This window comes from Zootoca vivipara, chromosome 11, assembly GCF_963506605.1.
Source record: "Zootoca vivipara chromosome 11, rZooViv1.1, whole genome shotgun sequence".
NCBI classification, from domain to species: Eukaryota; Metazoa; Chordata; class Lepidosauria; order Squamata; family Lacertidae; genus Zootoca; species Zootoca vivipara.
In genome coordinates, this window is record NC_083286.1 from 27,563,833 (window position 1) to 27,588,284 (window position 24,452).

Below are 24,452 nucleotides of genomic sequence, written 5' to 3' on the forward strand. Positions count from 1 at the left end.
AAAATAAGACATCCCTTGAAAATAAGCCATAGTGTGTTTTTTTGAGGAAAAAATAAATATAAGACGTGTCTTATAATATGAGAAACACGGTATATTGCCTCCTAAAAGTAAATGAACCAAGTATACAGTATTCTATTCAAATATTGATCACATTACAAAAACAATTTTATTAATAAAAATATTATACAGGATTAGTGATTATTAGAAAAATATTATACAGGATTGCAGAGAACAAAATGAGGTAGCCAACAAAATGAAGTGTTGCTTGATAGGATGGAGTAAAAGGATCCCCTAAGTTGGTGCTATGATCGTTGCTGGAGCTCACCCACCCGAATTTTAAGAGACTATGGGCCATTTCACAGCTGATGAGAATGTGCTGTAGTGCCCAAGTAAGGACAAGCCAGCATCTGAGAAAACAGATTGCTTAATTAATTAGTGGGGACAAGACAGGATCAAGTAAGTTTCCCGAGTTCAAACAGCTTAAGGGAAAATCTGGTTAGTGCAAAACTGGGAACAAACGATTCTGGTTTTCTCTTCTGGGAAAGGAAAGTGTGCAAACCTGATACTTGGTGCAGCTTGTTCGCATTGTAGTAGGAAGCCAGTTTTGTGTTACGGCAAATGCAGTCTTAGTTCCCTTGCGGGGATCAGTAGGTCAACCAGGCAAGGGTATTACACTTATATGTTGAAGATGATAAACATGGTAGACCAGGATTAGACAATGAGGTACCCTCCAGATGCTGCCAAGACAACAACTCCCATCATCTCTTATCATTGGTCATGCTGGATGGAGCTGATGGGAGCTGGAGTCCAAGGACATCGGGAGATATCACATTAGTTACCCCAGTGGACTATCAGCTTTTGGCAAGCAGACCTAGTTTGGGAACTAGTTGGCCAAATAACAGTTAGACATTTGGATTTCCACTGAAATTTGCTGTAGTGCTGCTGCAAAAGCTTGCTGCTGTTCACCTGTGCCCTTTTTAAGCTCCTCAATCATCTTATGAAGATATATTGGGAGATGTCGAAAGGTTTCAAGCTCTCTGAAATAAAGATCTATGAACCAATGGCTAGAGCTAGCATTAAACTTGCAACAATCAGCTGTCATCAGCAACGGTTTGGAGCAGGCTAGCTTTTTAAAGGCTACAGAAAAAGGCTTAAATAGCTTATATACAGAACAAAAGTTTAGCAACATCTTGCAATATAAGACTGTCCAAAATTCTGTTTGTGTTTTATGAAAATTGCTTTCCACTTGTGCATGGAATTCCTCAACTGTCTCTTCTGGATTAACAAGATGCAAAAGTTGCTGCTTAGTTGTTTCACACTTTATGATATCCAGCGGCAGGTTCCCCTCTGAATCTTTCTGCTGTAGCAAAACTGGTCCTGCAGAAGAAACAAAACAATAAATGGGAAATAGCTTATTTAGCGCAGCTAAACAACTGGCTGTTTTTCAGTATCTGCAGTTTTGTCTGCAGCATCTAAAGCTTTTTGATTAACAAATCACATTTTAATTCCCAAATGAATTAGAATTAAAATGTGAAGCCTCTTTCAGGTATAGACTATGTGCCTTAAAGCTTCTGGGGTGAAATGCCCTGCTAAGACCTTTGCTCCTCACCTTCGCAGTCATGTGGTGAGTCACTCATAGGCTGGATGTAGAACACTGGATCCAAATTAGCTAAGTACTGCAGACCCCTGTTTTTCAAAACCCCAAACCATGGACCCCCTGGTTTTGAAAGGTTGTATATCTCTAAGGTAGTTTTTGTTATGTGAATAGTGCCACAAACCCCTGGGGGTCAGGAGACCACCAACTGGCAACCATTGGCAAATCTACTTTCTGATCTCATAAGTGTACTACAGATTTCTTTTTGTTAACGTACCCAGATGATTCAAGTTCTTTGTATGCTTCAGTATATTTAAAGAAATTGGTAATACCAATACAGGTTTACAAAACGTGTTTTGCAAGACACACAAAGTAGAGGAAACTGATAGATGAAGATGATAAAAAAGAAATATATACTGCTAGATTGTAATAAAAACTCAAAGTGGTTTACAAATCACTGTAACATTCAATTAAGTTGAGCACATGGGCACAAGGCTGTGCCAGCAGCTGAGTTACGTAGCATTTCACATGTCAGCCAGATGCATAAAGAATCCTAGCCTTGTTCATACATTTAGGGGGAATTCCTTATGTATGGCAGATAGCATTCAGTATGAGCCAGGCCTTCTATGTGAATGCTGAAGGATGGTAGTTGGTGGCATTTCTCTGCCTCCAAAATGTGGAAGAAAGGTCTTGTGAGCTGGTCATCCTTACAAGTCAGCAGGATATCTTGCCTACTATTTTGGAGAAAGAGAAATGCCACCAACTAACTTTCTTTGAGCATTCACACGGAGAACCCAATTCAAACTGAAAGGAAGGCCATCCTGCTACTCTATCACCCTGTTTCAGCACTCCCTTGCCAAGTGAAGGTATAAACTGGAGTTTGGAACGTATTTTTAAGTTTAAACAGTGGCACAATAAGAAACAGCAGATTAGATATGCTAAAAATATAGTTTCCTGTTACTTTCCCTAAGACCTACAAAATTAGAAGAAAAGGATACAGCTTGCTTGCATAAAGCATTTTTAACATGCACCAAAAGCAACAAACTATTAGCACATGCTGTTTATTAGGAGGGAGTATGTTTCACTGCACTGAATGCCCTCTATACAAACAGCCCTGGCTGTCAGATGAACTTGGCCTGTGTGGTTCCACCAGAAGTAACTCTTCCTTACTGGCCGAATGAGGCCGAATGCAAGAATGCAGCTTCTCAAATAACCAGGTTTTAAGCTTTTATTCCATAAATGCCTAAACATTCAGAGAGGCAAACAATGTGTTTGCATCTAGCAAGCACATACAGAGAAAAGCATGCCTAGATTCATCTACATTTTGGCATATAAGCAGTATATAAATTAATAATAATAAATAATAAGTTTCCAGGATGGCATCTGTATACAGAGAAGACTGCTGTGCACAGTTTAAATGCCCAAAGCCTGTATCTTAACACCCAAGCCTATGAGTGCAGCATTCATCACCTACTTGGCAGATAGGTCAGAGGGATTTAATGATCTTGCTTTTACAGACAGACCCTATGTTTCTTAGATTGGAAGACTTCTATGTGTAGCAATGTGGTCTGAGCCTTCTTCTGCTGCTACTAGAGAAATAAATCAGCTGCAGCCTTTTTTAAAAAACAAACAAACAAACCACACCCAGCAATTCAATTATCAGTTTACAGGTTGCGCAGAGTTTTTAGTCATGAAGAACATGCAATGTACTTAACTGAAATGCTTTTTTAATGTGCAGGGGGAAATGGTATGTTAAAAGTGTCATATGGATCTGGGTGTGGGACGGGGAGAGAAGAGCAGGCTACTTTTGTGAAAGCTAAACTGCAAGACCAGGAATAATAAATAATAATATGGTTGCCCCAGCCACTCTGGGCAGCTGCCAGTATATACAAAAAACATAATTAAACATTAAACATTAAACACTTCCCTATGCAGGGCTGCCTTCAGATGTTTCCTAAAGGTTGCATAGTTACTTATCTCCTCCTAAAGGTTGCATAGTTACATCTGATGAGAAGGCGAATCCAGGAAAACCTGGATTCAAATTCCCACTCAGCCTTAGTGCTCATTAGGAGACATGGGCCAGTCACTATTTCCCAGCCTATCCTACCTCAAAGGACTGTTGGGGTATAAAAAAGAGGAGAAACATGGATGCCCCTGAGCTCTTTAAGAAAAAGATGGTATAACACATCAATAAAATCAACAGGTTGTGTGCCTACAGAGCCAGTGCCATGCACACAAGTAAAGAGCAATGTTTTAATTTTCAAATGTAGACATTGCATCATAGTGTAGATTAAAAAAAACAACTAAAAAGGATGGCTTATGGGTGAGGGAAGTGCCAAAGGACTCTATAAAGTTTAGTTACCAACAATGAGCAATTGTATACTGAATGTGCAGCATAGTTCCTGCCATGCTTCTGTCAAACTGCTTGACAGGCGAAGGCCTGGCATCTGACAGCCAAGATAACTCTGCACACACCGTCTGCACCATTGCAAAAGGACCTTGATGAATGAAAGTGCAAGCAGATCTTCTCCCCTAGGACAAGGGGATCATCCGCTGCCCATTCTTCACAGACACCCAGGAAAAATGCACATCTGTCAGTGTAATGCCACGTTCTATTGAAGACTTGGGCTTTCGGTAATATTGGCTCTTGCATCACTTAGACCGATTGAAGTGAGGCCAGGTATTGGCTTGGCATGTCAGTCGCATGGTGCAGTAGATAAATAAAACACCTGGGAGACAGCATTAAGGTTCAGCACAAGCACACAGAGGGAGAAGAGCAAGGGATGTATTGATTGTGAAAGAATGTCAGCCAGAGACAAAGAAAATAGCCTTTAGGGGGCAGGAGAAGACTGCAAATGCACAGAGGTCTTATAAAACAGACTAACCAGTGTAATGTTTGTGTTTCTGGCTGAGTATAGCTAAAAGCTATCTAAGTACAGAACATTATTTTGCACTCCACACAGCAGAATTAGTATAGCCATAACAAATCTGAAAACATGAAATATGTGAAATTAAACTGACACACAGAGTAGTGGTATGAGCTACATAAACTCTGTGTTTATATATGGCTCACGCACAAATGCTCTAAAATATATATACTTTATCTCCTTTGAAGATGAGTACTTTGTGAGGGGAAGACATCTCATGGAGGGTATATGCAAAACGTAATTTTTGAACTGTTTTAAGTGGGGGTTTTTTAAAATGCAAAATGCTAAAGTAAGCTATTTCTAACCTTTTCCCCTCCATTTTTTTTTAAAACCTAGACTTTTCAGAAGCAGAATTATCAGCCTATATATATGGATAACCATAAATATAAGCAGAAACACAATGAAATTAAACAGCACAAAGCAGTTAAGCTAACCATTTCTGCAGTACATTGTAAAAATTAATTTAAAATCCAGATTTTGTGAAAAATGCCTGGTAGGCATGCAATCCACATCACTGCTTGTTCATACAGCTTTTACAAAAAATCTGCAATTCAGCAAATGTGAGAAAGCAGCCAAAGTTATGGGCTTACTGAAATAATTTAACTGACAAGATGAATGAGTATAAATATGGCATGATGCACATCAATATTTATGAAAACCTCTAGCTTTCAAAAATCACATCAAGAACACCCTCAAATTTTAATACTCTGCAGTTTTTACAGATTCAAATTTCTCTAAGCTTATTTAACACAAACACACTCACCCCCGTGCTGAAGTAGAAGCTTGGCAATTTCCACATGTCCATTTTTCAGGGCATCATGCAAGGGAGTCACCCCATCCACTTGGCTGAACAGGTTTACCTCTGGACAACGTTGCAAAATTTCACCCACACACACAGTGTTTCCATGGTTACAAGCTTCATGCAAAGGTGTCCAGCCAGCATAGTCTGAATTACAAATCAAGGGAAGTTTGAGAAAACAGTAAAATTAGTAGCAGGATGTTCATAATATTGTCGTTCAGATTCCGTTTACTCTTTCCCCCCTCTAACTAGTGCTATGACGAATATGTTGAGAAATCAATATGCTAATTCTGTATTATACTTTTAAAATGAAATGAAGCAAATAACTACTTCAGTGTCATTCTACAATGAAGCTGTTTCTTTCTTTCTGCAAAGCATTGTATTTGTTATTGCTAAAGTAAGAACAAGGCATCTGCAGTCAAAACCACACACTGGCCCAGGTCTGTTAGGACCAGAATTTCACATAAAAATCTTGACTATAGTGCTATTCACAGCTTTTATCCTCCTATCTATAAAAAGGCCAGAAATGAATTATTTTTAACCACGATTGTGCTTTAATAGAAAAACCATGCAGACAATTAAATGCAATCAATAAGCTTTAGCCGCAAAACTAACCATAAAATCTTTGCTTTAATTCATAATCCCGAAGCAGGAAAACAAGGAATGAAAAGAACTCTGTGAACACACAAGTATCACAGCTATTTGGGAGCCTTAATGTGTTTGTTCAGGGAAGAAAATAGAACTACTTACCTTTAATGTTAATATCTATTCCTGGAAATGAGAGAAGTTGAATCAATCGCTTCACATTGTTCCTTTTGCAAGCAGTATGCAGGGCAGTCTCTCCTAGCAAACAGAATTAATAGATTATACCAGTCTAGGCAAAATGGCAACTGAAGAAAATAATCAAAGCGCAGGAACTAGGAGATCTGGCTACACGCCAGAGCACTCAGTAATGAATAAGATTTCCCTTTGTCCTGTTTAAATACCTTTTAAGAAAACTCAAAAAGCCCACAGAGCTTCTGTTTCATCAGAGATCCAGCAATGGAACTGCACTGCTAAAGGGTTAACACAGGAATTATCTCTCCCTCTCCCCCACCCACCCGTTCAAGCTGTAAAGCTTCAACCACATTATAAAAGCACCGAATGATCACAGAACACCAAAAATGCTTGGTTTTGAAGCAATAAAAGTTTAGAGCGCAGTTGCCCTCCCTTAAATTTATTCATGAACCTACATTAAGTGTATGGTTCTTTTTACACAGCGTTTGTAGCTTAATTCAAATGAATGTTTCTGGCTAAGCACGAGTGCCTCTACACACTCAAGTATAATTCAGAACTTCAAATCCGTTAACAGATGGTTTGCTGTTTCTCAATAGGCTGTCTGGCTTGCCTACAGTACCAGAGAGAAAAAAGGGGGGGTGGAGGAGGGAGAGGGAGAGATTAAGAAGAATGAAGCAGTCTTAAGAAGAGGGAACACATGAACACACACACACACACACACACACACACAGAGACCTAGAAAAAAAAAGAGAAGGAAGACAGTGAAGACTGACTGCAGTTTAAAGGTAGTGGCTCAATTAACGAATGCAGGGTGTAAAATTCTGATATTTGTTTACATTTTCATCCACTGATTATACTGGAACAAGAGTTGACAAAAAACACGTTCCCAAGTGAATGATGAAATTTACCCAAATGAGAATATTCTGACCTCCCCACCCCCACATTTGCTCAATGGGACTGGGTCAGTAAATTTCCTTATTTATATTCAACAGGATATTATTCTTATGCAGAGTGTCTGGTTGTTCGTTGTGGGCAACAATCAAGTATATCTTTCCCAATGTATCATATTTTAGCCACTTCTTTTAAGAGTAATTATATATCATTTTGTATTACCTCTCCAATAGCACACCAGTAGGGGGAAATCGGGTAATTTTTTTATCAGTGCATTTGCTGATATAGTTAGAGGCTTTGGCATAGGGTGGGCATAAAATTTAAATCCAAGCAAAGGGAGGGTTCTGCTGTTTTTGGCTCTACCAATAGCTTAGTATATAGTTCTATCCTTCTGATATCCATTACTGTTATACTTCGGAGCACTTTGAATGGCAATAATTATATATGTCTAGGTTAAATTCATATTAAAAATAGTTCCAGAAATTGATTTAAGACAGGTACAATATTATAAGTACATTTTATTACATTTGTGTATTAAACAGAGCCTGTGTAAACTACTGTACCGTGCTATTTAAAACTCAAGTGTTTCGGTTCTAGTGTAGTTAAAACTAAAATCCAAATGCATTTCATAGCTTGGGCTCAATGCCTAGAAGAAAACAGTCCATATGCTTAATGGGGCTATGTAATTCAGCATACACTTCGGTCTTTGTTTGCAAAACGTCTAGGACGGTAAGAGATGAAGTCTGAATTAGACTTTCAAATCAGAGGACGATGCTGATTCTTTCAAGCACAGGTTGAGGTGGATTAGTGAAATAAGGCTATGACTGGAATGGACTCATTTTAGGATACATCCTCAATTTACACCTCAAGAGAAAATTGTGTGTGTTTGACTGATTTAAAAAAGCAGACAATTGTATCCCCAACTTTTAAAAAAGGGCATTGCATAACAAATAGCACAAGAAAGCCATGTTTGGCTTACGCAATAATGAAGTACCACTCCATCTTCACTGGGGCCAAATGTGGAACTACGGATTGCAAACTTGTGAAGTACTAAGCGTAAGTTAGGAAATCACAGTACCTTTAACATTAACCTTGTTAACAGCCCCCTGCTTCGCTGAAAAACGATGGTTATCTTTGCTGTGCATCATCTCAACTTCAGCTTTGTTTCCCAATTTCTTTTGAACACAAGCAGAGTTACCAGTGCCTTGTATACTAAAAGCAAGAAGTGGGAAAAGTATGTTAAAAGACTGGACTTTATTTACCTTTAAAAAACCAACAACACCCCACTTGTTCAGAAGTAACAAGTGTTCTCACAGACAGATACATCTACATGTTTTCATATTTTGAAATTTAAGTCACTGTAGTTTTGAAACATTCCATATAGTATGTGCTTGTAATAAACCCAGCAATCATTCAATATACAGGGCTTAAGCTCACTCTAAAAACATTATTTCTTGAATACTTCTATTTCTCCTGGGAAGGAATTTACATTAATAGTGGGAAAGTATGTATAGTCTGTGAAGTCTACATATATGCAGGGAAAGGGGAAAGGGAAAAAAACCCTCACCATTCCCAGATGTGTTACAGGATTAAAACCGATCTTTCTGCCAGTCACAGTAATTTGCAGACAACAACACAGGTCACATAAAGTTCAAGAAATGTGTCAGGTCAGAAGCTGTCCCCCAAAGCAGAATAAAACTGGTGATGTTATAGGTATTACTTACGGTACATCGGGCAGCACTTCGGCTTGGTTCTGCTTATCACCATTTAGCACCAGTAATGCCCTTTGAGACTTAGGGCAAGGCCATTGCCCTATTTTCCTTTTCTTTGCTTTGTGTATCCTTGGCTCACACAACCCAACTTGTAAAGCAGGCAGATAGGAACAAACCTGTTGCAAGAGTCAAACTTTAGTCAGGCTATGTTAAATATGACATTAACACACACCTGGTAATTAGCAACGCTAACAGTTCCCTCCAGATCTTTATTGCACTTAAAGCTAATCTTCCAGATTATCGTACCTAGGCTTCACAAAAGCCTTCGCCACCCCTATGCAGATTATGTTGTGTTAGGGTGCTGCTGGGAACTTGACTTGCTCTTCTCACGCAGCTTTTGAGTGGTTTGCTGTATTGTGGGCTATTGTGCTTAGGGTTCTACATGCTCGAAAGCAGCATCCATATGTTGGAATCAGGGGAAATATGCTGCACTACAGCCACAAAGTCATGGGGAAGGCTAGGCGAAAGGTTGCTTTGTTGCAGAAGACAATTTGCCATTGGGAATGAGAGTAAGATGCACTGGGCTGGATCCAATGTTGCACTAGCGGACGTCCAGTTTATAATGTTTACCATTAAGTCCTGCAACACTAGTACCCAATCTCTGTTGATTGGAAAGAAGCAAAAATTCCCAGCAGGAACAGATGGAATGTAGATATGTATAAAATTGGGGGGGGCAGGAAGAGAGGTTGTAGCAAGACAGTTAGGGGTATGCTGACACTGAGGAACAGAGGAGCCAGAAGGAAAAATTGCAAAGTGATTTCTAGAGTCCTTTAGAACCCCCCCCCAGTCCCAGAACAATACCAGCTGTCTAGTTGCTATCATGGTTTCATACCTGACATCATGGTTGGAATAGCTCAAACATCAGTTTCCCAGTTCAGTTGTCACAAGAAAATTGGTTTAACAAACCAATAAGTATTGAGTTAATGTGTATGAGGGGGAGGCATGAAGGAAAGAAGGTCAGAGAGGAGGATGATGCACGCAGGCACATAGTTAATTCCTGGTGCAAAAATGCATGGTTTATTGGAACAGGATCATTGCATTTGATCTAGGCCAGAATGTTTTTGCATTAAGAAAGATATTACCTAGTACAAAAGACACTTACAATTTTTTGGAGAGACAGCAATTCAGTAGAAACAACAGCATTGGTTTGGAATGGCAAGTTTTTAAAAACTGCTTCTGCAACAAACATTTCAAGCCACAGAGATGTTATGGAAGAAATGAACGATTTTAATTCCTGCGGTGAAAAATCTGAAGAGAAGGGAGACAGTAAGAAAGTGTTAGGGAGACAAAACAGAGAATATTATTGTTGCATTTCTGTCCTTTAATTGCTATTCCTAAATTGTTAGAATTACTAAACCAGCTGTAGAATTGCTTGCCCATTTCTAGAAACAGAAAGATACAGCACTTCCAACAGATAACTGCCCAGCTTCTAGAGAGGGAGAGCGACTTCTTTTGGTTCTTCTGTAGGACTATTCTTAGTGTCAAACTTATGCTAATGTTCAACTGAAATCTATGCTCATGTAAATCGAACCCAGGGAACCTAGTCTTCCCACCTGTGGCAGCAGAGAACTGGACATATTACTCCATTTTATACTGCCAGCATGCTTGTGGATACCCAAACTTTACATTTTAGCAATCAGGCTCTAATATGAATTATATAATCTGTTAAGGTGAAATATATAATTAGTTGTTTACAGTAACTCCCTACACTAATACTCTTGGCAATGCAGATGGTGAATGCACAGTTTTGTGTCCCCATTTGTAAAATGACAATGGAATATATGGAAGACTGCCTGTATAGCTCTGGGCACTCTCATGAGCTAATTATTATTATCACTATCAACATTATTATTATTTATTATCTAGCAAACATTAATAATAATTACACTTTCTATGCATAAGTAGTGCTGTAAGATTACAGTGCAGAACCAGAGGCCTATTAAAAAAAAAGGCAAGGGAAGTAAGCTGGTAGTTAAAAATGTCAGCCAATGTATTCCATAGCTACCAAGTTTTCACTTTTCTCGCGAGGAAGCCTATTCAGCATAAGGGAAAATCCCTGTAAAAAAGGGATAACTTGGCAGCTATGATGTATTCTGATATGGGAAGAACACCAAGAGAGAGAAAGATAATGAAGACGAGACAAGGATAAGTTCAGGTGTCACAGATGAGGAAGGCTTCACACACCGAGTTGGAATAAGTGATGAAATAAGCATCCAAATATTCCAACTACAGTTGTCTGGTTTCAATACAGAGAACTGAAGAGTTTATTCAATAAGCATGTGTATGACAAAATATATTACAATCTTACCATTACATGAAATGGCAATATAAGATGCAAGATCAGCAGCTACAGGATGTAACATATTTTTGTCTATTAGGAACCCTGAAAGAATCCAGTATTCGACCACAACTCCCAAAATTCTGTTCAACAAGTCAGCTACTTCATGCTTGACGATCTAGAAGAGAATATCACCTTTAAAATCTCTCTGTTACTATATTTTTTCTTAATGTAGTCATGAAATATTAAAGTCTGTTTCATCCATTTTAAACTGCTCACACAAGTGGTCTACCCTATGAGCATCATAACTCCAAGAAGTTTACCACGTCTTACTACAATTTCCTTAATTATACCACAATCTTGCCAGAAGACTATGACTTGTTTGTTCATGTGATTGAGAGCTGAAATATTTAATCTTACTGATCACCAATCTTTATCCACTACCATTCAAGAAGCACAAAGTGCAGATGCTTGGATTGATACGGAACAGATAATTGCTCTATTAAACATGCTGAGGCCCTGCTACTATGTGCTGATAACTTTAACGCCAGGATTGGACCAAGCAACTTACTCTTAAATTCAAATGTCCCCTGCTAAAATATTTTGAAGAGGACAGACTACTCCCCTAGAGGAGCTAAAATGAAGGCCAAATTAATTAACCCTGCTTATGTTTATTCCAATTAATATATTGTTTTGCCATGCTAATCCAAAATAAAACTACAGGCTGATACATAGGGAGAATTTACATTTTACATTTTGTTTGAGGCTCTAGTATAGTTGATTATATGGTAGCTTCTAGAATACCTTTCCAATTAACCAGGTCTTCCATGTAAGTACGGTATTAAAACAAATGACAACTACCATGCTTCCAGCAGTTGTCATAATTTAACTTTGCAATCCACAAAGCCCACCTTTTGATTAAAAAACTGATTCAAATCAGTAATTCCTGCATTTAAAACCAGATGGTTCTCTTCAATGGTTTGACTCATGAGAACAGGCAACTCCCCACACGACTACTAACACTCATGCCGTTTTTGGTGCCGAAAGGGGGCAGGGACAGAACAGACTGGAAGGAGCTGGCACATGCAACATTAGGGATTCCTCTGTTTTGAAATTGTCAAAAGGGCACTTACTCTGATGCTACAGGAGCTCAGAGTTAAGTAAGCTCCCATCAAGCTATTTCTAATTAAAGATTACAAAGTCTTGCTATGTTGAAATAGCTAGCACAGCGCATGCCTCACTTAATCATGGCTCCAGGACATTTTGAACCTTGTCTTAGGCAACTGTTTTCCAGGAACCAAGCTCTCCATTTTGCATATTTTACTTGAAACCAGGGGAAACCCTTTTAGATCTATCTTTACCGACACAAAGGATAAAGAGTCCGTTACTTTGAGGACATACTGGAGATTACAGAAATCTCTTATGACATAAGCAGTTACAGTGGTACCTCTACTTACGAATTTAATGCGTTCTGAACACACATTTGTAAGTCAAAAAAATTTGTAAGTCGAATCCCATAGGAATGCATTGGGAGAAAAAATTCGTAAGTAGAAAAAATCCTATCTAAACCGCATCCAAGATGGTGGACGGAGCTCCATTTGTAAGTAGAAAAATTCATAAGGAGAGTTATTTGTAAGTAGAGGTACCACTGTACCAAGATTTTCAGGTATCAGCTTCTCAGATACATCAATTGTGAGAGAATTTATTTGCATTCATCAGAAGAAATTCACAATTCCGAGGATCCATTTTCACTAGGATTTTAAACAAACATCAACCCATGGTTTCAAAACATACTTAAGATGACATTACTAATCAGTTAAGTGGCAGTGCCAACAGCTAAGTCATGCTCAGAGAAGACCCACTGAAATCAATAGACAATAACCTTTAACAATGATTAAGGCTATCTGGGGAACAACAATGCAAAAGTCTTGTTCTAGGGCAGTGATGAGCAACCTTTTGAGCTTGGTGTGTCGAAATTCGCCAAAAACCCCGAGCATAACTCGGGTGGTGTGTCACTTCAAGAAAAAAACAACTATAATTCTGTGATATTTATAGTTTAAATAACAAAAATGTATAATTGTAATAAATAACTGTATTTAATAAACCAAAAACTAATTATTTAACCAAACCGAAAAACCCTTGTTTATCACAAAGTGCCCAGAGTTGTTGAGCTTTGGGGGGGGGAGCTGCTGACCAAAGTTTTGGAGGATTTTTTTGGGGAAGCAAAAGTTGCTTTGCTTTTTTGGGGGGGATGCTCCAAAGCTGCTGTGCTTTTTGGGGGGGAAGAGAACAGAAATAAATGACGAATAATACCTTCGCTGGAACTAACACGCAGCACCGACATAGTCTGCCAAAGTGCCCAAAAACAGCACAGAATGGGTTAAAAAACGAACGCTGTTATACCCAATCATAGTCTGCCAAAGTGCCAGAAAAAACAGCACAGAAAGGGTTAAAAATCAATCTCTGGCTACCAGCAGCAACAACAACAAAGGATCCGGGTTTTAACAGTGGAGACAAGCTGTAGCGGAGACAAGCTGTAGGAGGAGCGGGAGAACAAATGGGGGGGGGGACAACAACAGCAGCGTGAATGGGCGATGGGGCGCGTGCCAGCAGTGAGGGCTCTGCGTGTCACGTCTGGCATGCGTGTCATAGGTTCGCCATCACTGTTCTAGGGAGCAGGGAACATATACAGTCATGGAACGTTATTAAGAGTCCTGAGAGAAAGCAGCAAAACACAAAAGTCATTGTTGGGCTTTCTTTACTCTTCATAGCTGATAAATCACTCACATCATCTGTCTTGTACTTCTCTCTATAGGAATTTATGACCCAGTCTACTAGAATGTTTATACGTTTTGTGAAAAGCACCGATTCACTTCCTAACCAGAATGTTTCCAGAAGAACAGTTTGCGGCATCACTTGTGCTTGCTGTGAATTGTCTTCATACAAACTGTAAAAGAAAAATAATTCCTAAATCTGTTTTTCTGTTTTGTTACAATGATTACATAACACACAGTATATCTTCTGTTAAAATCTGCAATTTAGCACATTTTAAATTACAAAGGAATTCAAACTTTGATAGAAATGCTGTCTCTAGCTACAATCCAGAGTGATATTCAAGCATGATGAAGTATATTTGAGCTCCCCCAAACTTGGGGGGGGCAGTAAATATGAGTTGTATCTACTGAGGTTCTGCTCAGAGAAGACCCACTGAAATTCATAGCCTGAAGTTAGTCATGCCCATAATTTCAATAGGTTTACTCTGAGTATGGCTAATCTTGGATACAGCCCATAGTAATGTTAATTTTAAAAATTTGAGATTTTTGCACTTTAAGAACAAAGAACCATACCACCGCATAAAGGAAGAGGTTACAAGCCTCATCCTTCTTGCTGTTACAGTGTAATTTCCATAATTGTCTCCAGTAAAATCTAAGTATTATGTGCACATTGTGAAACAAGCTTTTAATCTAATCCTTGACTAAGAAAAATCACAGAACTGCAATGTTAAACACTTACACACTTAAACATGTGTGGGTGTGTAAATTAAATAACTAATGTGTAAAAGTAATTTTTGAAAAAAGTTTAGAAACATATCTGCCCATTTACCTAGAATCAGAATAGCTTTCTTAAAAACTGACATAAAAGTACAGGGAAAGTAATCAAGTGGGAGATATTGTTAATGTATAAATTACCAGTAGTAAATGTACTCTGGGCACAACTTGATGGTAAGATACAAAAATGGGTTAGAAATTTAAAAAGTAAAAACTTTCTTTGAAACACACCTTCTTGTTAATGCTATTACTTCATCCTGGAACAAATTCATAAGAAACATTAACAGTGTTTTGTGAAACATTCTTGCCTCATCTGTAGTTTCTGTAACAGGGACTGAATGACAAATATTACTGCAGTAAAGGCAAGACCTGGTGGGGAAAAAGCACAAGCAATAGTTAAGGGTCAGATAAATCAGGATATTTTCTGATCTTCCTTCCTGTCCCCACAGCCCAAAGTTCACCAGCTCCACTAAGGAGCCTGTGTATATTGAGCTTCAAATAGTGCTCACCTGTTGTCAGCTCTGGGTGCCAGCAGAAGACCTGTGTTTTCCATAATGTATCTAGAATAGGCACCCCCAAACTTCAGCCCTCCAGATGTTTGGACTACAATTCCCATCTTCAGGGCCGTCTTAAGCATGTCGGGCACCCTGGCGCCGTGGTGCGATGATCGCTTCAGCGCCCCCCCCCCGCCCCGCCCAGTTTCTCACTGCGGTGGGTGAGCGGGCGCAGCCGTGCGCCGCCACCCAGGCTTGCCTTAGAGCCGGCCCTGCCCATCTTCCCCAACCACTAGTCCTGTTAGCTAGGGATCATGGGAGTTGAAGGCCAAAACATCTGGAGGGCTGCAGTTTGGGGATGCCTGATCTAGAAGGATGTCTATAGACTGGCTAGGGACTGACAGATTGTTTTTACTTTTAAAATGTTGCTATTTTATTTTCTATGCATTTGTTATTGTAACTCAAGATAAAAGGCAGGATATTAAAAAAATAATTAAAACCAAATAAATACACAAATCGCCAGTCAAATCCAATTCAGTTGCTTGGGCTACACATATGGAGCTTGCAGACAGGAATGATGAAATCCTATTGATTGAGAAAACAGAGGGCAGGATTCAGCACCCTGTGCTCCCCAATACTCTCCAAAGAGCTAATTGTCTGGCTTCCAGCTTTTTACAACAGTCTTCATATGTACAGACCATATATGTACATATATGTATATGCTTTGCTGGTAATATATCACTTCAATCATTACCTGTTTTAAATGCAAACATTCAAGTTCTGAGGACTTTACAATGAGCTCAATAAAGTCCCGAACTCAAAGAAAAACTGTAAACTTGAAAGTTCTTCGCTGCATTTACTGACTTGGATAAAGTCTTGCCTCAGGAATAAATCCACTACAGTATCTGGAAACTCTCATGGGCAGGAGCAATTTCCTGCATTTCTTCATTCACCCTGCAGCACCTGAAAACATTCTTGGGAGGGTTGGGAGATCCTCCAGAAGAGTACAGAGAGGTTGCCCAAAACCACCTACTCTGGCTTCTGCACATGGGAGTACAGTAACCAGTTAGCAGAGGAGGAGTCTCCACTGGATCAAACTCCCCTCTATGAATGGGGAAAAGACCTTCCTTTGGAGATGGAGATGCCTAGATCTCATCCATCAATTGCTTTATCTTCATCTTGATGTTCCACATCCAGAATTACATTTCCATCATGTTTTCCACCATTGCTGTAACTAGGCAGATACTTCTGTGATGCTCACAAGCAGGGCATGAAGGCAACCACTGCTTCAGCTTGCCAGCAAATGGTATTTGGTAGCCTTCTGCCTCCAAGTATGGGGGGGTGATACAGCAATTTGCGATATATAACAGATTATATACTTGCTCATCTTAAATCTGACTGTCACTTTTAAAGCCATCTAATCTAGCAGCCAACACATTGTGTGGCACTGTGTTCCATAAACCAGAATTAATTATGCCTTGTGTGAAGTACTTTCTTTTATCTCTCCTGAATCCACTGTCAATCAATTTCACTGCATGATGCTGAGGTCTAGTACTATGAAAGGAAGAAAAACACATTCACTTTCTCTGCACCATACATAATTTTCTTGCTTTAGTTCATATTTTTAGTTCATATTTTTTCTGAACTAAAAGGCTCAGAAAGCACAAGCCACTTTAGTAAAAAGTCAAATTAAAATCTTACAAATATGAAATATTTTTACTTGAATATTTCAAGAGCTTTCTGAGCAACTGAGTATATATAGTATAGTTATATAGTATATACTGAGTATACTTATGCTATACTGTAGTCCCATGGGCTTGAGAAGTACTACACCTGAGTGGTTTGTGAATACATACAAAAAAAATAGGAAAAATAAAAATAGGAAAAATAAAAATCAAGTGATGCACTTTTCAACCCAATTTTTCAAGGTTGAAAAATGCAGGATAAAACCTCATTGACTTGACATACACACTGATAATCTGCTAAACAATTCTGACACAGTGCTCCAACTTAAATCTGTGAACATTGTGGTAGTGCTCTAAAGAGGCATGCTTAAATCCCATTGAAATTAATAGCAAGTAAAATTGCCAATATCCAGACAGTTTTATGATTTGGACTGCACCCAAACTTTCCTGCCCCACTTAAAGGAAGATTACTTATTTATTACATCTATATATCACCTTTATTTTCCAAGGAGCTGAAGGTAGTGTATATGGTTTTCCTCCTCCCCATTTCATCCACACAACAACCCTGTGAGGTAGGTTAGGCTAAGACGATAACTGGCCCAAGGTTACCCAGTGAGCTTGATGACAGAGTGGGGATTTGAACCTTGGTCTCCCAGGTCATAGTCCAACACTCTAACCTGATTGTAAAAAACAACAACCCACTTCACTTTTCCCTAATATTGTGATGGGGATACATGGTTAAGAAATCATGTTGTATTCCATGAGAAGCAGGAATTACTTTTTTCATAGTCTGTTGTAATTTCAATGCCTCATTAAAAAGCACGTAGTTTATAAATCTTAGTTAACATTAACCATAGGTTTAGTATTATGAGAAAACTTGAATTCCCTCCATAACTATGTTTATGGAAAATTTACCATGCACAAGCTATAGAGCTGGAAGTGAACAGCAGCTCTTGTGTCTCCTTTAATGGAATCAAGGTTTAAGTAATCATTTACTAGATGTGTCAGCTTTAACTATGGTTTGTTAACCATACTGTAGTTCGTGCAAATCAGGCCAATGTAATTATTCCAGAGTGGTCTTACCTCACAAGCATCTCTAACAGAGGCCAGGTTCCCCTCATGCAAACAGGACATTGAAGAACTTCCAGGTAGTATGTTAACATAGAAGGTGATTTCCAAGGAGGGTCGTGTTGAAGAAGAGCATACATGATATGAAAGAACTGAACAGGAAGTAATTGGTCTGAATTTCCCTGTAATCAAGCATGAACACATCTCAGTCACTCTGCTCCAATCTTACACCTGTTATTCCTGCCACTTAAATCAACTAGTTTGAGACAAATAATTGATATTTTAAAATACATACCACCCTTCAACAATGTTTGTATTCGATACAGTATATATATATTTATCACTAAGCCATCTTTCTTTATTGGATCTGCCATTTAAGTAGCATTATAACCCACTTTTTTCTATCATGGCACTCCAAGTGGTGTATGTAGATTTCTCAGGTAATCTTTTACCTTTAATCCCAAACCATTAATAATAATTTACAGTTACACAGTATGAATTAAAAGCCCATCAGTTTCAATGTGTTGGTCAAAGACTGGCAGCCTAGAAACCTAGGGATACATTGTAGTGAAGGTCCTTAAATACAAAAGCTGCCTTATACCATTGGGTCCATCTAAGTCAGTACTGTTTCCACTGACTGGCTGCAGTTCTAGGTGTGTCTGCCTGTTCTACCTGGAGATGCCAGGGATTGAACCATGGATGCTCTGCATGTAAAGCATGTACTTTACCAGCGACCTACATACATTTTACATAGGGCAATCAGAAATTCTCCAGACTTGCATGCATAAATAGGAAGAAGGGCTGTTGTTTGACTTGAGCCTGACACCCAGAGGTGGGTGGCTGAGGGCTAACTGACAATGCTGATTAGTCCTACCTACATAGATATACAGTCATACCTCGGGTTAAGTACGCTTCAGGTTGCGTACTTTCAGGTTAAGTATGCGGCAGACCCAGAAGTGTTTACTTCTGGGTTCCGCCCCACGCGCATGCGTATAAACGTTCTGCATGCTTCGCATGTGCGCAGAAGCGCTCTATCAGTGCTTCGTGCACTATCGCCGCTCAGGTTAAGTACTTTTTGGGGAGCGAATGGCACCCCAGAACCAATTAAGTACTTAACCCAAGGTACCACTGTATATGGGACACGGGTGCTGCTGTGGTCTAAACCACTGAGCCTCTTGGGCTTGCCGATCAGAAGGCTGGCAGTTCGAATCCCTGCAGTAGGGTGAGCTCCCGTTGCTCTGTCCCAGCTCCTGCCAACCTAGCAGTTTGAAAGCACGCCAGTGCAAGTAGATAAACAGGCACCGCTGCGGCGGGAAGGTATTTCTGTGTGCTCTGGTTTCCATCACACTGTTCTGTTGCACCAGAAGCGGTTTAGTCATGCTGGCCACATGACCCAGAAAGCTGTGGACAAACGCTGGCTCCCTCGGCCTGAAAGCGAGATGAGCACTGCAACCCCATCGCCTTTGACTGGACTTAAGTGTCCAGGGTTTCTTTTACCTTTACATATATGTCTGTCAGAAGTGACAAAGTTCAGTGGTACCTTGGGTTACAAACACCTCAGGTTACAAACACTTCGGGTTACAAACTCCGCTAACCTGGAGGTAGTACCTCAGGTTACTAACTTTGCCCCAGGATGAGAAAGGAAATCACGTGTAGGCGGCGCAGCAGCAGCAGCGGGAGGCCCTATTAGCAAAAGCGCACCTCAGGTTAAGAACAGTTTCAGGTTAAGAATGGACCTCCGGAACGAATTTAGTTCATAACCTGAGGTACCACTGTACACAGCTTTTTCTAACATGGAAACAAGGTATATACATTGTAAACAGGGAAGAATGGCAAGCCAAACCTAGCTGCTGGAATTTGGTTTTGAATCAAAACTCAGTGTTCTCGGCCACTAAGTAATCACAGCCAACTCCAAAACTTTCAGTTTCTAGGTCTGAGAGTGGCTTGAAAGGTCATGGCATCTCCATTTGCCCTTCAGTGCCATGACATGGATGTCACAAGGAAAGGGATGCAATTGCCTCCTGCTCCTGCAAGTTCCTTATTCAATACAATGGAAAGTGCCTCCCCAACACAGCCTGCCAAACTGGCTAGCATTTCGATACTACAGGAAAGATTCATGTAGCAAAATCAGTGTGCATTGTGTGCTAAACACATCAACTGGGATTTTAGTGTGGTAAATACTAAAAACCATAGCATCAAACTAGGGGGAAAACAGAAAAGGTTAAAAATAAAAGTAACTGAAAAACGAAAAACAACTTAGCAATCTCTTTTACATTGACATCGTACTGTACTTCATATCTGACAATAGTATTTAGTACCCACATAGCGGTATGAGTAAAATCCTTACAACAGCCTTGGAAGGGAGGTCAGTATTGAGCTAATTTTGAAGATGAGATGCTAAGGTAAGGCAAGAGAAACCAGTGACCCAGCCACTCCTTCTTAGCCACTGCAATGTACATTGTACCAGTTCTCATAAGCTGCCATTCTCACCTGAAGTATGTGCTCTAGAAGAGAGTGAACAAGTTTAGCAGGAGGAATCAGATCTTTTCCGGATAAAAATTCTGAGATTGCAATAGGAAATAAGTGGTCATCTACTAGTTCAAGTATATTGATACAGTGAGTATTTTTTACCTAGGGAATGAAATAAGAATTACAGGATTACAAGATTAAGCACTGATCAGATACACATAAACATAAGTTAGGGCCGTTTAAAGAAACTCCTAAGTTTGTTGGTTAATCGATTAAACTATATTTGCATATGAATTGAGGCAATTCTAAAGCACAAAGAAAGCCTTTATTTTTAGAGAATGCACAAAAGTGTCACACTAGGTATAGTCTTAGAAGTCACATTTCCTCCAGTGTGGCAGAGAAAGAGAAAACAGTTATCCATGGTTTTTATACATAGTTGTATTAAAAATGACTGTTTTTAAACATTCTGTTGCTTGATTAATTGGGATTCTTCTTTGGTCAATCAATTCTTTAAAAAATTATAAATCCAAGTTGAAACCCTAACACAAAGCCTTTACTTTTTTTAAAAAAAAGGGAAAACAACAGCCAATTTTGTAACAAAAATAAAATGCAGAGAACAGACTGCCTGCTTGCATCCCCCAACCCCAGTAAGCCACTTTGACAGTTGATGGGGCCATGCCCCCTGTCACTCACCCAATATGCCTGGTGACAATTTTTTCCCTTGTAGTGGGACAAGCTGATAGATGGTAACTCCAAGCTTGCTTTTCAGGAATCAGCTGCACAGCCAATCCAGTGGGCTTGAAGTTATTGCTTATTACCGTTGATAGGCACTGATAAGCCCACTAGAGTTTGACCTGCTCTGTTTTGGGCAGGGATCAACTGCACTACTAAGTTCCTCCAAAGCATAATCAAGGAGGGCACTTTAAGGTTCCTGCATCTCTACCTGCCCCACACCTGACATCACATATGATGGGCATGTTTTGGGGTAATGGCCTGATGGGCCAAACTGGGACCCCTGCCAGGCCTATTAGGCCTGTGAGCTGGAGGTTTTCCACCCCTGGCCTACTGGATTAACCCACTGGGAATAGCAACAATCCTTTACCAATGTCATACCCCAGGTCTATCCCAGGTATTCCTCTAAATACTTTCCATTCTCACATCCACCATATTTGCAATTTAACACAGGATAGTAAGAAATAAAAATGAAAGTACATTTTTTTTAGTTATTCGTTTAATTATGTTACATCTATTATTAAACTTACTTTTCTTAATGGGTGGTGTACAGGTGTGTTTCAGGATTGCAATCTCCAAGGAATAAATTGTTGGGAGGCTCAGTGCATGACTCACTGGGAGCTTTCATAAAACAAAATTATAAATCTGGCATATACGTCACATCATTACTCCAGTCTAGCTCACAGAGCTATCCCAAATCACAACTAGCTGCGTTCCAGATTTATAAATTGCATAACTCCCATCGTAAGCAAGAAGAGCAGCAAGTGCTGAATTACCATAAATTATACATTAAGCACTGGGATATCCCTTTGTGAATTTCAAAAGCTATAAAAGATAGATATGCTGTGCAGATATTTAAGCCTACCTAATTGCTCCATGCTGAGGACTCTGAAATGATCCAAAGGGTTGCTATGTAAAACATTTGTATGTGGCAATATCTGTGGGTGTAGGATCTTTTAGTGTGAACTCAGCTAATTCTCTGGATTGCAGACACTATCCAGCACACACAGATACATTTAATTAAGGATGGATTCGCATTCTACATTGGCAGCAAAGCTTGTCATTTGAGCACAAGGGCTTGCAATTCTAAAAAGAACAGACTCCCCAGATGGGAACCTGGATTGCACCCAGTCAATATTTGTAAGCAAGACATGAGGAAGAGGGGTGGAGAATCCATAGCCATAACCTCCTTCACGTTTGAATACTCATACATATGTGGGAGTCTCAATAGCTGCAATAGAAAGACTGCTTCTTCTGCATGCATGCCAGTGCTTTTTAGGTGTTTTTCCCCCTATTGCCCCTGAAAGCTGCAGCATTTGAAGTAGAATAAAGAACACATGCATGAATGTGCTATATATGTGTATGTTAAGCTGTGATCGATACATTGAAGTCGCCCCATTTGTAACCTTTCCTCTCTCCTTACTTAGCATAATATTTAAAAGTAAAAGGCAGCATTTGTTGAAACCCGATCACTGGCAAGAAACAAACTATTCCAGCACCATCTTTCTCTTTCTCTTTCTCTCTCCCTCCCCCCCCCCCCCCCAGCCCAGTATCTGTATCTTACCACATTTCTGCACTCAGTCATTTGGTCTATCTGAGTATATTTTCTTAGCATAGCCTGTAAATTAAAAGAAAATTAAGGATTTAAAATAAGAATGTACGAAATTTGTCAGTCATAGTGCATGGTAACAATACTGTACAAAGGAAATTGTTTGATCCTAAAGTTGTTTACTTGGAAGCTAGTTTCACCAAGTTCCAGGGTGACTACTGAGGTTTACAGTCATAGGTTCATAGGGGATATTTACTGAGGCATTTTGTGAGCATCATAAGAAGTACTGGCAGGCCTTATAGGGAATTGTTGCTGAGTAAGCACATGGGGTAAAATGCCATTGGATACATGGAATAAGTAGTGAGGGTCCTTGTTTTGGTCACACAATATATCAACTGAGGTTTGGTATCATCTGAAGGCAGCCCTGTTTAGGGAGGCTTTTAATGTTTAATAGATTAATTTTATTTGTCTGTTGGAAGCCACCAGAGTGGTTGGGGAAACCCAGCTAGATGGGCAGGGTATAAATTATTTATTTATTTATTAGCATTTTGCAGTTCTTATGAGATTCACTATTCAGACAATGTCCTTTCCAAGATCATTACCAAGCTATGGGTAAAGAGTTAGGGGTAAAACACAAAAAAGTAATCAAGTAAAATTTGCCAGATGTTGGCAGACATATACTCGAACAGCTGCCTGTGTCCCACAGCACAGAGCCAAACTCAGGTAATTAGACTGTATGCAATTGGATGCATATACTGAAAGTTTCCTCCATTTGATTTTGAACAATTTCCTCCTATTGCAGACCCCGCCCCCAATACAGCCCTATACCCTCCAACACCCTACTGATCAAAATCGGGATGCTCATTTTTTGGGTCCTGAGCTCTCATGGGATCCAGCTGACCAGACCAAAAAACAGGACATTCTGGGTTCCAGTGAGAAGCCAGGATGGCTTCTGTAATTCCAGCGTGTCCCGCTCAATTCGAGACAGTTGAGCAGTATGCAGTCAATGCTATTTGGGGTGTAGGCAGAAAGGAAAGAGTAGTTGTTTAAGTAGACTTCTGCTCTTGTAACTGCTGGATGCCACTCATTAGCTAGGATCCAGCTGAGCCTATCACAAGTAATGACACATCTGCTTGTGTAGGGGGTGCTTCCACAATTTTATTCCTCTAGCTGCAGTTTTTCACTATTTGCATTTGTAACAGCCATTTCATCATTGGACGTGCTTTGCTCCATGAGACTTTAAGAAGTGGATCCCAACCTCTATACACTAGTTTTTTGAACAACAAAAGCAAAATTACACAGTGCAAGCAGTTTCCTTCCACAATTATTTCTGTGGAGACTTTTTTCTTCAGTTGACTTATGCTATAAAAGTAATAAATGTACAGAAGACTAGTTTTTACCTGTTCAGAATATATATGCTTTATAAGTTCATTTTTCATTTCAACAAGATGCCTGCCAGTCATCACCTGTCTTGACTGTTCAGGTTTAAGATGGTTCTCTTGGTATTTTTCAGTATCGCTTTTAATTTCCTTCTGGGTGATAAATGTAGCATATTATTGTCTATTCAAATAGAGAGAGACCATACAACAACACAGACAATTACAGCTAAAACAATATAGGTTGGATCCAGCCTGGTCTTTTGGTAAATGGAATGACTTCTTCCATTTGTTTTAGGAACTGAGATCCAGAAGAAGCTTCCCCACTGGAAGAAAGTGTCCAGTGCCGTCTGTTATCCTGTTCCAGGGGATCTCCTGATTTTCTGAAGCAGCTATTTAGGGACTCATTTTCAGGGGTTCCTTCTGCAGGTAGTCTGAATTCAACTCAAGCAATTTGGACTTTTCCTAGTGGTGGCTAAAATGTGGCCCTCCA

At 39.6% G+C, this 24,452-nt stretch overlaps 1 protein-coding gene across 6 annotated transcripts in view; it reads right to left on the reverse strand.

The window, feature by feature from the left end:
• The window catches only part of SLF1 (SMC5-SMC6 complex localization factor 1), a 33,132-nt gene continuing 8,680 nt past the window's right edge, over positions 1 to 24,452 (reverse strand). For 3 of the 6 annotated variants that reach the window (XM_035099682.2, XM_060280193.1, XM_035099684.2), the window contains 13 exons: positions 23,984 to 24,115; positions 22,599 to 22,652; positions 20,324 to 20,464; positions 17,849 to 18,015; positions 14,818 to 14,955; positions 13,826 to 13,985; positions 11,069 to 11,216; positions 9,863 to 10,008; positions 8,713 to 8,876; positions 8,067 to 8,200; positions 6,071 to 6,163; positions 5,285 to 5,467; positions 2 to 1,377 (listed from right to left, as the gene is read on the reverse strand). In XM_035099682.2, the coding sequence (XP_034955573.2) occupies positions 884 to 1,377; positions 5,285 to 5,467; positions 6,071 to 6,163; positions 8,067 to 8,200; positions 8,713 to 8,876; positions 9,863 to 10,008; positions 11,069 to 11,216; positions 13,826 to 13,985; positions 14,818 to 14,955; positions 17,849 to 18,015; positions 20,324 to 20,464; positions 22,599 to 22,652; positions 23,984 to 24,115 (2,154 nt within the window). In that variant the 3' untranslated portion in view covers positions 2 to 883. Of the gene's footprint in view, positions 1,378 to 5,284; positions 5,468 to 6,070; positions 6,164 to 8,066; positions 8,201 to 8,712; positions 8,877 to 9,862; positions 10,009 to 11,068; positions 11,217 to 13,825; positions 13,986 to 14,817; positions 14,956 to 17,848; positions 18,016 to 20,323; positions 20,465 to 22,598; positions 22,653 to 23,983; positions 24,116 to 24,452 lie in introns of all 6 variants that reach the window. The other 3 variants (XM_060280191.1, XM_060280192.1, XM_035099683.2) reach the window with 2 other exon arrangements.